The sequence below is a fragment of the Brassica oleracea genome, chromosome C2 (assembly GCF_000695525.1).
Source record: "Brassica oleracea var. oleracea cultivar TO1000 chromosome C2, BOL, whole genome shotgun sequence".
Lineage (NCBI taxonomy): Eukaryota > Viridiplantae > Streptophyta > Magnoliopsida > Brassicales > Brassicaceae > Brassica > Brassica oleracea.
The window spans coordinates 25,556,151-25,568,988 of NC_027749.1; the positions used below are offsets into that span (position 1 = coordinate 25,556,151).

General features: G+C 34.0%; 2 protein-coding genes across 2 annotated transcripts; both read left to right on the forward strand.

The window, feature by feature from the left end:
• The first annotated feature begins 7,084 nt into the window (after window positions 1-7,084).
• Window positions 7,085-7,924, forward strand: LOC106323842 (glutathione S-transferase T3-like). Its single transcript, XM_013761901.1, has one exon. The coding sequence runs from the start codon at window positions 7,085-7,087 to the stop codon at window positions 7,922-7,924; it is 840 nt and encodes a 279-aa protein (XP_013617355.1).
• Window positions 7,925-10,336: 2,412 nt separating this feature from the next.
• Window positions 10,337-11,211, forward strand: LOC106324920. The gene is made up of 2 exons (XM_013762925.1): window positions 10,337-10,792; window positions 10,871-11,211. The coding sequence occupies exons 1-2, from the start codon at window positions 10,449-10,451 to the stop codon at window positions 11,016-11,018; spliced, it is 492 nt and encodes a 163-aa protein (XP_013618379.1). The 5' UTR covers window positions 10,337-10,448; the 3' UTR covers window positions 11,019-11,211.
• Window positions 11,212-12,838: the final 1,627 nt, after the last annotated feature.

Here is a 12,838-nt window from a genome sequence, read left to right on the forward strand (position 1 = left end):
AAGTAAATTCGTAGCTAATGTACGACCTATTTACGTAGAAACCTTACGAGGAAATGACGAGAAATAATAAACGAGTATTTTACGAGAAAACATTTACGAGGAAATAACGAGGAAAGATAAACGAGTATTTTACGAGGAAATCCTTTCGTGGTCGTTACGTGTATTTTGCGAGGAAACACTTTCAAGGTATTTACGTGTAGTTTACGAGGAACTCGTTTCGAATATTGACGTGGTCTTTACGACAAAATGATCTACTTCGTCTTTACGACGAAATATATTTCTCGCTAAGTTACGATGAATTAGCGAGGAAATATGTGTTACGACAGATGAGTAACGAGCAAACGTGGTTCCTCGCTAATTCGTCGTAAAGCCTCTTTTACGACGAACTCACGAGGAAAAACGCCCTCGTTAAGATTATGCTTTTTCATTAATGTTTCTTACTTGCATATATCTATTCTCGGCATCCAAACGTCGGGAAATCAAGCCTCTTAAATGCATGGATCAAAGTGTGGAACAGAATGATGATCCTTCTTTGTAAAAACTTAAATATTTAGCACTCTTTATTCATAGTCACATTATCAATTGTGGTTTAATCTTAGTGAGAGAACCATTGAAGTTGCTGGAACCACTCGAGATGTAGTGGAAGCTAATGTTACACTTCGTGGTGTGCCTGTCACGCTTCTTGACACAGCTGGTATCAGAGAAACCAGTGACACAGATGTCTCTGAAGAGGTTATCCTCCACTTTTGCAAAGTTTTTATTGGTAAATAAATCATTGCTACTTAAACTTATGTTGCTCAGTGTCTACAGTTTACATCGTTTAGAGCATGATTAACCCGGGGTTCTTTGGATGGAGTTTTTAGCAGAAGTTAAGAAACTGTTTCTTAATTTTTAACTAAAAATGCTAAGAACCGGTTCTTAAATAAGGACTTTAAGAATCGGTTCTTAGTTTTTTTAGTTAAAATTTAAGAAACAGTTTCTTAACTTCTCTAGGAACCCCACTCTAAGAACTCCGGGTTAATCGTGGTCTTATAGAGAACCAAAAAAACGTTAACTAGGTAATAACCCGCGCCTTGTGTAGGATGTGATTATTAGTTTTGTTATTTTTTAATAAGGAGACATTAAATCTATTTAATCTGGATATCGGTTCGGTTTTAAATTGTTTTTTTTTGTTTTTAATCTCCTAAAATATAGCTATAATTCTAAATCAATATTTATTTTGATTTGTTCGGTTCAAATTGTTGATGTTTTTGGTTTTTCCGGTGATAACCAATAATTATTACTTTTTGTTTGCTTTCAGGTTATATGAATTTTATATAGTCTTGATATCGAACCAGTGGTTTCATATTATAGTTTCTAAACATATAATAGTTAAAGAAAAAATAAATAAAATTATTAAGACAAATCATTTCACTACAATTTGATCGATAGTGAAAGAAGCTTTAAAAATAATATTTCAACTTTCAAGAGAATTAGATACTTCAGTTGTCGTGAATATTTAGTTATTTAGGTGCTCACGTCAATGTCCATATGTATATGTATGTAAAGTATATAAAAGTAGTTGGTAAATATATAAAAATATTGTTAATCAATATTAAATGGCATTTTTATTCAAAATAACACATGAAAGATAAAATTTTTAAAATAAAATTAATTAAAAATAAAATAAAATAAGCGTAGACATTAGTAAATTTTTTTCATATAAAGAAAATCAAATTGTATCCGTAAATAGGAGTGGGCACGGATCGAATATCCAACTATTTGGAGGCACTGGTGTCAATTAAATCCGTAGCCACCCAGATATTCATTGTCTCGGATATCCGGAAAATTTTAGAATGTTCACGGATATCCGATTTGATCCGTAAATAAAATTAAAATTTAAAAATAAACAAAAAATCTAAAAATAAAATAAAATAATAATATTTCATTACAAAAATAATTTATTATTTAACTGTTTAAACTCTAATACCTAATATAATAAATTTAATACATTAAAATATTGCAAAAAAATTATATAAACTATAACATATATATATAACTTATATATATATATATATATATATTTATTTATTTAAATATATGTATATATATGCATATAATGGACTTAAGCGGATATATGTTTCTAAAAATATTAGTATTTGTGATTTGCTTCATTTTTTTATAGATATTGCATTTTAGTATTTTATTTGCTTTGTAGGGTTATGGATATCTGGATTTTTTTGTTCGAATCAAAACGGATAATGAATCCAATAAAAAATTTACGAATATTTGCCTAGCCTATCCGTAAATAATAAAAAATAATATATGTATAATTGGACTTTCGATTCTTTATCTGCTTTGATTCGAATCAAAAAATCTGGATAGTGTGAATTTTATTGAAATCTTACATGTGTGTTTTATATTTAAAAATAAAACATAAAGTACATAGTATTAACATATTTATGTAAAGTTTGTTTGAGAAACTTTATACATGTGACACGTCAGCGTGCTCATTCTCAAACAGTTATATAACTGTCTCAAGTCTATTATAGTGTGAAATCATTTATTACAATATTTTTTCTTTAATATATACTCCTTCTGTTTCATTATAAGTGTCGTTTTAGGTTTCGGCAGACGGATTAAGAAAACAATTAATTTTGTATATTTCCTATAAAAACACTATTACCTATACACCTAACCATATTTCAACCAATAGAAAATTAAATTTTGCATAAAATTAATAAATTTTGAATTGAAAATCGAAAACGACACTTATTTTGTAACGAAACAAATTTTCTAAAACGACACTTAATATAAAACGGAGAGAGTAAGAGATTACTATCACTGAACTTAAAATCTAATATACAAAATCTAGTTTTATAAATATTTTATATATATCATTTTCGTTGGGGTCAACCGTCAACTTCAGGTTTATTTTTAAGTAAGAAAAGTGCATACGTAAAGTATATGATTGACAATTTTGTTAACTGTCCTGATTGATTTTGGTTAGATCGTTAATTGACAAACAAACGTATATAAAATTAACCGGGCCTCGTACTCTGGTGGTAAAGAAACCTCGGCTGAGGTGCCCGCCACCTGAGTTCGAGCTCCGGCCACGAGGGGTATTTACATGGGCTGCCTCTCGCCCTCCAGACCACTTCGCGTAACCAGGGGCCCTTAAGTGGACGCTTAAAAATCCTGTAATGGTTTGGGCTTAGGCCCGGTGGGCTAGTCGATCACGCAAAGTGGTCGGATACTGGATTATAAAAAAAAACGTATATAAAATTATAATAATTAACCTCCCCGACCAAACAAATAAAAGTAAAAATGAAATTGTGTGGTGTGGACCATATGTTGAAGCCCACTAGTGAAAGAAAGAATGATGCCCCGCTTTCAATGTCTGAAATAGGGACCAGTTTGTGTGTTTGGTTGGTTACTGTAGAATAAAAGCTTTTTCGTTGTTGTTGTTGTTGTGTCCAAAACCGAACGAATCTGCAGCAACTAAAGAAAAAATAAATAAAAATAAAAATATTAATGTCTATTCACTTTTTTGACTGACTTTGTGTCCACTTGTCCTCTCAGTCATACCAAATCCTCTATTATTACCACCAAACTTCCACTTCAGCTTCCCTCTCTCTCACTCTCATTTAACAAAATTATTATATTTGAATGTACACAAATTTAATTCAATAAGTCATACTCATATGTGTATAAATAAAAAAAGTATTTAGATGAGTACATGCTTCTTTATCTAGTTGTATTTGCTCTTGAGTTTTGTGTATTACACCCTAGGGGTATTACATGATAACTGTACCGTTTTTTTAATCAAATATTGGTTTCACTACTATTTCTGATCAGTCACTTATTCACAAGTTTGAAATAAACTCCAGAGTCCAGACCAAACCTCTTGCCGTGACCATCTAAGAAACAAAACACAAAAACTATGCTTTTTAAATAAAACAGCTTTTCGGGGCTTACGACGTTGAGAATCTTGAGACCGACCATTTTGGTTCAATGTGCCACTCTATTTTATCTCTAGTTTTTTTTTTCTGTGTAAAGAAGCTAGGTGACAATGCAACAACCAGAATAAGATTCTGGTTGTGATTTTCAATCACAGGGTATTTTATTACGAAATATCTTCCCCATGCAACATTTTTTTTGTTTGAGCAATTTAAATCTTCATCTACTAAAGTTAAGGTAATTTGGTGAGAGATATGAGGCATGCAAAGTGGAGTAACAAGAGAAGGCTCTATAAAACTGCAAAGGGCAAAATGTACCAAACATTGTTGTCAAGAAGGGTGGTCCATTCTTTATATAGCCCAGAAGTTAGGAACCAAATAATATAATTTCCCTTTCAATTTTTCATTATTGATTTTTCGGAAAATTGTTTTTTTAGACCAAAAAAATGATAAATATGTCCTATTAAGATAATCTCATATATTTTATGTCCTATTAGTCTAAATATTTTCAAAATTGCAATAATGTCTTTAATTTCAATTAAAAATCTGAAATTACAATTAATAAAACAATTATTAAATATTAAAATATAATTATTAATTAAAAATATTAAAAAAATATTAAAAATTCCCCAAAAAGACCTAAAGTTCGAAGTTTTTTTTCTCAAAGGGAACGATCGATCCCGTAAGCAACTGTTCAATCTGAACCGGTCGATCCTGATAAATATATCCAGAACAACAAAAATATGCGGAGCATATACTTATCGACCAAGCCCAGGTCAGTCGATCGCAGAAGCTCGATCCCACTTCGATCAATCGATCGGTTGCGTCTTCGGGAGGGATCAATCCCACGCCCAGGTAAGTCTTCCAAATCGATGTCCTGGTTTTCATCGTTAGTTAAATCCGGTTTGATTCCCACTTGATTTGAACCGAACAAACACGAGCTGAACTCTTAAAACTCGATTTCTAATCAATCAAACCAATTTTTCTCCTCTCCTTGAAGAACAAAGGGGAGAAGAAGATGACGTGAGAAGAAGTTTCCAAATCGATGTTTTAATTTTTTTAATTTAAAAATGATTTTACAAATCACGGTTTTCTTTTAAAAAGAAAAATCGATTTAATAAATATAAGGAAACATAATATTTCCGAATATTCTCTTTTCATATTTTTGGAACTGATTATCCTTATCCGTAGAATATGTATTCTACTATATGTATAACACATTAAACATATTTGAAATCGATTTCTACTAGTTTTAGATTTATAATAATGTGTAGATTTCGATTTCTACAGGCTTTAGATTTTTAGGAGTGTGTAGATTCCAGATTCTACAGATTTTAGAACGGTAGGTTAAGCGTGGAATGTGTTTTCCAAATATTTTTAGATTACTATTATTTACGTAGATCGCGTATTATAAACATATTAGATTCAATGAAAATAGTGGATTACATTTTCTACTGTGTAGAATGTCAATTCTATTTTTTGTAGAACAAAATATAAAATTATGATTTAAAACATTTTTAGAACTGGAAAAAAATACCAATAAATTGATATAGGTATTTCATCAGTTGAATTTTTTTATTTGTATAACTATTTATTTAATTTATTTTGGAAATACAAAAGGGTGTTAGAGAAAAAAGTGGTAGAAAAAATGAAATTAGCCTAATATGACATAGTTATAATTTTTTTGGTCAAAAAACAATTTTTCCTTGATTTTTTTACCGCGGAACATAAAATTATTTTAGTCCCACTACATAAGACAGTAATATTACAAAACATAATAAATGCAAATTGTACAAATATAAATTTATAATTCTGACGTGGCATTACAGTGACAACAAGAAATGAACAGTTTAGATTCAGTCATCAGAGCATGATTACCGCAGGGTTTTAACCCAGTTCTTATGCTAATTTTGATTTAAAATTAAATCAAAAACACATTAATAAAGAGGAACCGCGTCTTAATTTGGAGGAAGAAGACTCGTGTCTTGTGGACACGTGTAAGCATGATAGATGAGAGAGGTGTGGTGTCGTCGTTTTTCCCCAAGTCACTTTTTTCTTGCGTTCCTCTCCGTGTCTCTCTAGTTCTTCTCTCTCTCTCTTGGTGGTTTTTGCCGGCAAGCTTTCTCTTGGTGGTTTTCGCCGGCAAGCTCGCTCTCGAACGGCAACGGCCCTCTCTCTCGGTGGCTCGACTCTTTCGATGACGAAACAGCGACTTCTCTCTCATCGGTGGCTCTCTGGAGTCGCTCTCTCTCGGGGGATCTCGTCGGTGACATCTCTCCTGGCGCCGGACGTCTCTATTCTTCGCCACACCTCTCTATTCTTTGCATGTCAGCGATTTGAAAGGTAAACTGATTGTTGTGTTGTTCAATTTTACATGTCCTTAGATTTTGATCAATCTTGTCCTGATCAATTTTGCATCTCTTTTAATTTGGTTGTCTGCTCGATTCTCTCTCTCGGTGGAGTTTGTCGAAGACGACGAACATCTATCTCGGCGGCTCTTCTCCAATAGAAAGGTAAAGCTTCTGAAATTAGTTATTGAAGCTTAAACAATTTTTAATTGTTTGTGGTGTTCGATACTGTCTGTTGGGTTCCTTAGATGGTTGTTTCAATTTCGAGAAGTTTGTTCCAAGTTTGTTTGTTCAAGTTTGAAATTATGAGTCGTATGTTTGCAAGTTGGTTTTGTCTCTTCATTAACTGTTTTGTTTCTGTCTTCGTTTCCTCAGATGGATGGATGAAATTGGATTTCATTTGTTCTTTCTGTCTGAAGCTCGAATGAAGCAAGTTCATCTAACAAATGACAAACAAAGCAATACAGCAATACAGGTTAGCATTGAGAAACTTTAATATTTTCTGTCCTTGTGTTAATGTTACGGTTAGATAGTAATTAATGGTTAGCGTTGAGATATTTTCTGGTCTGAATGGAATGGTGAGTAATTAATGTTAGATAGTAATTAATGGTGTAGTGATGAATGTGTTAGATAAATGTCACTTCGGTTTGGTTGATGGTGATCAATGCATTGTTCTTCTCTTCAATCTACGAACATATATCCTTCTCCTCCTTCTTCAATGCATTTCAAGAAGTGTTCTTCTCCTCTCAGTTCTTTATTCATTTGCATCTTTCATCTATACATTTCAAAACTTTCGAGATGGATTCTAATCCATTTAATCATACTTCGAACTTTGTTGAGCTACTTTGTCAACAAAGATTTTCTCACAACAACTTCGAAGATAGTGTCCAACTATCTTCATCTCAACTTCCTTCTATGGGCGGGGATGATGTTGGTGACCGTCGGGAACGAAGGACGTGGACACCCACAGATGATGTTGTGTTGATCAGCTCATGGCTCAACACGAGCAAAGATCCAGTTGTTGGCAACGAGCAAAGATCAGGGGCCTTCTGGAAGAGAATCGCAGACTACTTTGCGGCTAGTCCGAAGCTTTCTGGGTGCGAGAAGAGAGAGTCTGGTCACTGTAAGCAACGTTGGCGGAAGATAAATGACTTGGTTTGCAAGTTCTGTGGATGTTATGAAGCTGCATCTAGAGAGAAAGGCAGTGGGTGCAATGAGAATGATGTCCTAAAAAAAACACACGAAATATTCTACAACATCCATAAGAAGAAATTCACCCTTGACCATGCTTGGAAGGAGTTGAGGAATGACCAGAAGTGGTGTGACCTATCCAGTGAAAAAAATGATGGAGGGTCTAAAAAGAGGAAGTGTGATGATGGTGCAGATTCATCAAGCTCTCAAGCAAAGCGTCCCCCGGGTGTGAAGGCATCTAAGGCCCATGGTAAGCAGACTATGACAGAGGATAAGGTGCTGAATCAGTTTCAGAGAATGCACGACATTAAACAACAGGACTCGGTCGTGCAGGAAAGGTTGAAGAAGATGAGTCTACTTGAGGCTCTATATTGCCAAAAAGAACCTCTTGCGGAGTATGAAGAAGGCCTCAAGAAGAAACTCATCAGTGACTTAATGTTTAATTAGTCTAAGTGTATGAGTGGCTCTCATTTTGTTGTCTATTTCAATGCTTTAAGTAGTTGTTTGAAGTTCTTGTCGTTGTTTCTGTTGCTGTTTCAAGTTGATGTTCTGTTTCTGTTTAATGACAATGATATGTTATGTTTGATTATGTTATTGATTCGTCTCCTGTTATTGATTCTGTTCAATGATGTGATTATTGATGCTTCTTATTGACTCATGTCTTATTTGTTTCAGGTGGTTGTGATTATTTGTTCACATGCGTTGCGGTAAAAAGTGAAGCATAGGAGTTGCTAGTGTCACATGCCTTGTACTCTAGTGTCACAGACTCTCTTGTACTATCATGTATTATTGACTCCCTTGTATTCTAGTGTCACATGCCTCATCAGTGATTTCTCTGTCACAGATTCTATTGCTAGTGTCACATGCCTTGTACTTTTGTTTGTTGTATGTTTGTGTCATGTGAAGGACTTTGGTTCACGGATGGTATTGAGAAACTTGTATAAATGAAAGTTCATTGTTCTCTCTTACATCACTTCTTACATCTCAAGTTCTTTCTTACATCTCAAGTTCTTTCTTCATTACACATTCCCTCTCACGTTCTCTCTTACATCACTTATTAACACATCACCTCTCAAGTTCTTTCTTCATATTCACTTCATCACACAAGCCATCTCACGTTCTCTCTTCATAACACATTGTCTCTCACGTTCTTCCTTCTCAATTTCTTTCTTTCTTCTCAAATTCTTAATTTCTTTAGTCCTTCGACTTTTAAACAATTCTCATGGCTTCTTCTTCCCAAAACAATTTTGAGGGATCACTTGATGAATATTTTAATCAACATTTTAATCAATATGTTGATCAAACTTTCTCCCAATATGTTGATCAAACCTTTCAAAATTGCGGTGGTGAAGAAGATGAGAGGAAGGAAAGGAAAAAAGAGTTTTTATCGAAAGAAATGGCGAAGAAGGTGATGTACGTTTATGGAATGACTATTTTAGTGATACTTCAACGTATCCTGAAAATTTATTCCGACGACGTTTCAGAATGAGCAGGACATTGTTCATGCACATTGTTGATCGACTCTCTAACGAAGTTCAATTCTTTCGCCAAAAAGAAGATGCTCTTGGAAGGCGTGGTCTCTCTCCACTTCAAAAGTGTACAGCAGCCATTCGTGTCTTGGCGTACGGTTCTGCGGCTGATGTCGTCGACGAATACCTCCGCCTCGGCCAAACAACAACTCGTAAATGTTTGGAGAATTTTGTGGAAGGCATAATTTATTTGTTTGGCGATGAGTACCTAAGAAGACCAACACCGGCTGATCTTCAACGTCTACTTGCTATTGGTCAGCATCGTGGATTTCACGTGATGATAGGAAGCATCGATTGTATGCATTGGGAGTGGAAGAATTGTCCCACCGCTTGGAAAGGACAATATTCACGTGGTTCGGGAAAATCCACAATCGTTTTAGAGGCGGTTGCTTCGTATGATCTATGGTTATGGCATGCGTTTTTTGGACCTCCAGGTACCTTAAATGATATCAATGTTCTTGATCGCTCACCTGTTTTTGATGACATAATAAATGGTCATGCTCCGCAAGTCACTTTCTCTGTCAATGGAAGAGAGTATCATTTGACTTACTATCTCACCGACGGTATTTATCCGAAATGGGCAACTTTTATCCAATCCATTCAACTACCACAAGGGCCGAAAGCGGTTTTATTTGCTCAAAAGCAAGAAGCTGTCCGAAAAGATGTTGAGCGTGCTTTTGGAGTCTTGCAAGCTCGCTTTGCCATTGTAAAAAACCATGCACTTTTTTGGGATAAAACCAAAATTGGGAAGATTATGAGAGCATGTATCATACTCCATAATATGATAGTAGAAGACGAAAGAGATAAAAATACTCAATTTAATGTTTCAGAGTTCCTACCAGGAGAAGACACCAGAAGTTCACACGTCGATCTCGATTTTTCTTTGGAGATGCCTACAAATATCGCCAATATGATGGGTGTTCGACATGACATTCGTGATGCAAGAATGCATCAAAAACTTAAAAATGATTTGGTTGAGCATATATGGCATAAGTATGGAGATAACTATTAAGTTCGGAAGTTTTTTTCGAATTATTTTCGATTATTGTACTAATCTATGTTTTTATGTTTTTTAAGCTATGTTTTAAATGTAATCTTTTAATATGTTTAATGTAATGAAAATTTTTTAAGTTTAATAAAAATGTTTTAAATTTTTTTAAGAACCCCTTATTAAAACCCTTGCAATGGAACAATTAAATGTAGGAGTCTTGTTTCTTATGTCACTTTTTGTATTTAAAAGTATTAAAAAATAATAAGATCCCTTAATATGAGGTTTTGCAATAATCATGATCTCAGTTCATGGTTCTTATTTATCTTCCCTGTCCCTTCTCTTTTCTCACTCCCTCTTCTTTCTCTCTTACCTCTCTCTCTCTCTCTCTCTCTCTAGATTTTCTCTATTCAGATCCCTGAAAAGAGCTAACACACACACACACACTAATACGATGTTGCTTGGAAAGAGACAACGACCACCGATTAACAGAACCACGAGTCTGTCGGAGATAAAGTTTGATCTGAACCTTCCACCAGAATCAGAGGTATCGTCAAACCAGCAGAGTCCAACCCAAACCACCGTGGTTGGACCATACGGTTCCAACGGTCAAGTCGTAGCAGCATCCGTTAATCAACAACGTGGGATAGATAAACGGTTCCAAGCTATGGTCACACCGAGACCGAGAGGTAACCTGAGGAGACACTCAGGCGATTTCTCAGATGCTGGACATTTCTTAAGATCTTGCTCCCTCTGCGAACGCTTACTTGTTCCCGGCCGTGACATCTATATGTATAGGTGCGAATAAATAATCAACTTTGGTCATAGTAAAATATGCAGCGTTACATATTGATGATGAACCGTTATAAATGGCAGGGGAGATACGGCCTTCTGTAGCTCAGAGTGCAGGCAACAGCAAATGGCACAAGACGAGAGGAAAGAGAAAGGTAAACCGGCGAAGCAATCGGTAGTGGCAGCCACCGCAAAACCCGGCAAAGGAGGGAGAGCTGCAGCCGCCGTGTAATACCCACATATATATTATATGGTTATAATATATTTATATGTTATGTGTGGCTTGTTATGTGTTTGTATATGATTATGATGGGGTATATTACATATTCAAAGCAGTGAGCGTTAATTAACATGTGTTAAGCGCTTTTTTACGAGGGTTTAAATTTTAAAAGTTTGTTTTTGTGCAAAAGTTTTGATCTATTTTGAAATAAATATCAAATGTATGTAACACTTGTGTAATTTTTTTTAAGTACTTAATAAGAGAATTTTTAAATTACAAGTTTACAGTAAACTTATGTGGGTGAGGTTGTAGGCCATGTTTATTGGAGGATTCTTACATGGAGTTCTTATTGTAATATAAGAATCGTTTCTTAACTTTAACTAAGAAAAACTAAGAATCGCCTATTAAAACTCTTATTTAAAAGTCGGTTCTTAGTTTTTTTTAGTTAAAAGTTAAGAGACAATTCTTATATTACGTTAAGAACTCCACCCTAAGAACTCCCCAATAAACATGCCCTTGAATGTAGAAATATAGAATCAACGATAGAAACAAATGAAATTAAGGATATTGGCAGTAGTAATTTTTAGGGCTGGACATTTTATCCGTTAAATTTGATTCGATTCGTTAATCGTCTCGATTCGATCCGAAATTTTCGGATATCCGTAAACTTTCGAAGAAAATCAAATACTAAAAATCAATATCCGTTAAAATCGAAGCAAATCACAAATATCAAAATTTTGGGAAGCGGATATCCGCTCCGATCTGGATATATATAAATATATATACATCTTGATTATACTTGATGTTTTGTAATAGTGCACAAAGATTAAGAAAATTACATTTTCCTAGAAAAATATTTTAAAGATATAATTTTAAAGTCAGTTAACCAATTATAAAAAAGACTGTAAAATCTAATTGTTTGAACAGTTTCCAATAAAGTTAAAATTAACCTTAAAATCTCAAAACTTCATGTAAATTGAAACAAAACAAACCTTCTAAAACATAATCTATATTGAAACGGATGGAGTATATAGGTTGCTTTCTGAATACATTTTGTCGCAGCAAGTTGATATTAGCACAATTTAACGTAATAAGTGAGTAATAGAATAGTATACCACTTGGCCAAATTGGCATGTGTCCGCATCAGATTTGGTAACTATCTGAACTCCAACGTCTCTTCGATCTCTCTAACCTAGCATCGATGCTCCTTGATTATTATTTTACGAAACAAAAGCAGTATACATAATTATGTTTTACGGAGAATTAAAAAGTTAAATCAAAAGCAAGTCCGAGATTTAAAATAAAGATGGTTGGCATCTTTATGACTTTATCGACCAAATTGGCATCTTAAGAAGCTGAGAGTAACTGCATGCTTTCTATATATCCATTATTTAAAACTAAACCACGAATGCCATTTAAACTAGCTAGCTTCTTAAATATACGTGAAAATACATTAATTGTCAAACCAATGCATAATGCATTAGTGATACATTATATATGTATATATATTTATCCAGTTTGAATTATACACATGGTTGAAGATAATCTTTATATAGAAGCTACAATCTTGTTTTATAACGTTGAGCTTTCACTACGTAGAGAAATTGTAACTAGGATGCAGGCTTTCGCAAAAATGATAATGCATGTGTCTAGGAGAAATTTAAGCTAGAAACTCAACATTTATTGGCTAGCATATTATACAATACTACTAGATTATGTGCCACATATGCGTTAATTTGTCGTATTTGTTTTTTATGAGGGGACAAGAAATGAGAAGTTGTCCCGTTTTACTCTGTGGTTCTTCTACTTCTAACTTTGTATATAAAAAATAC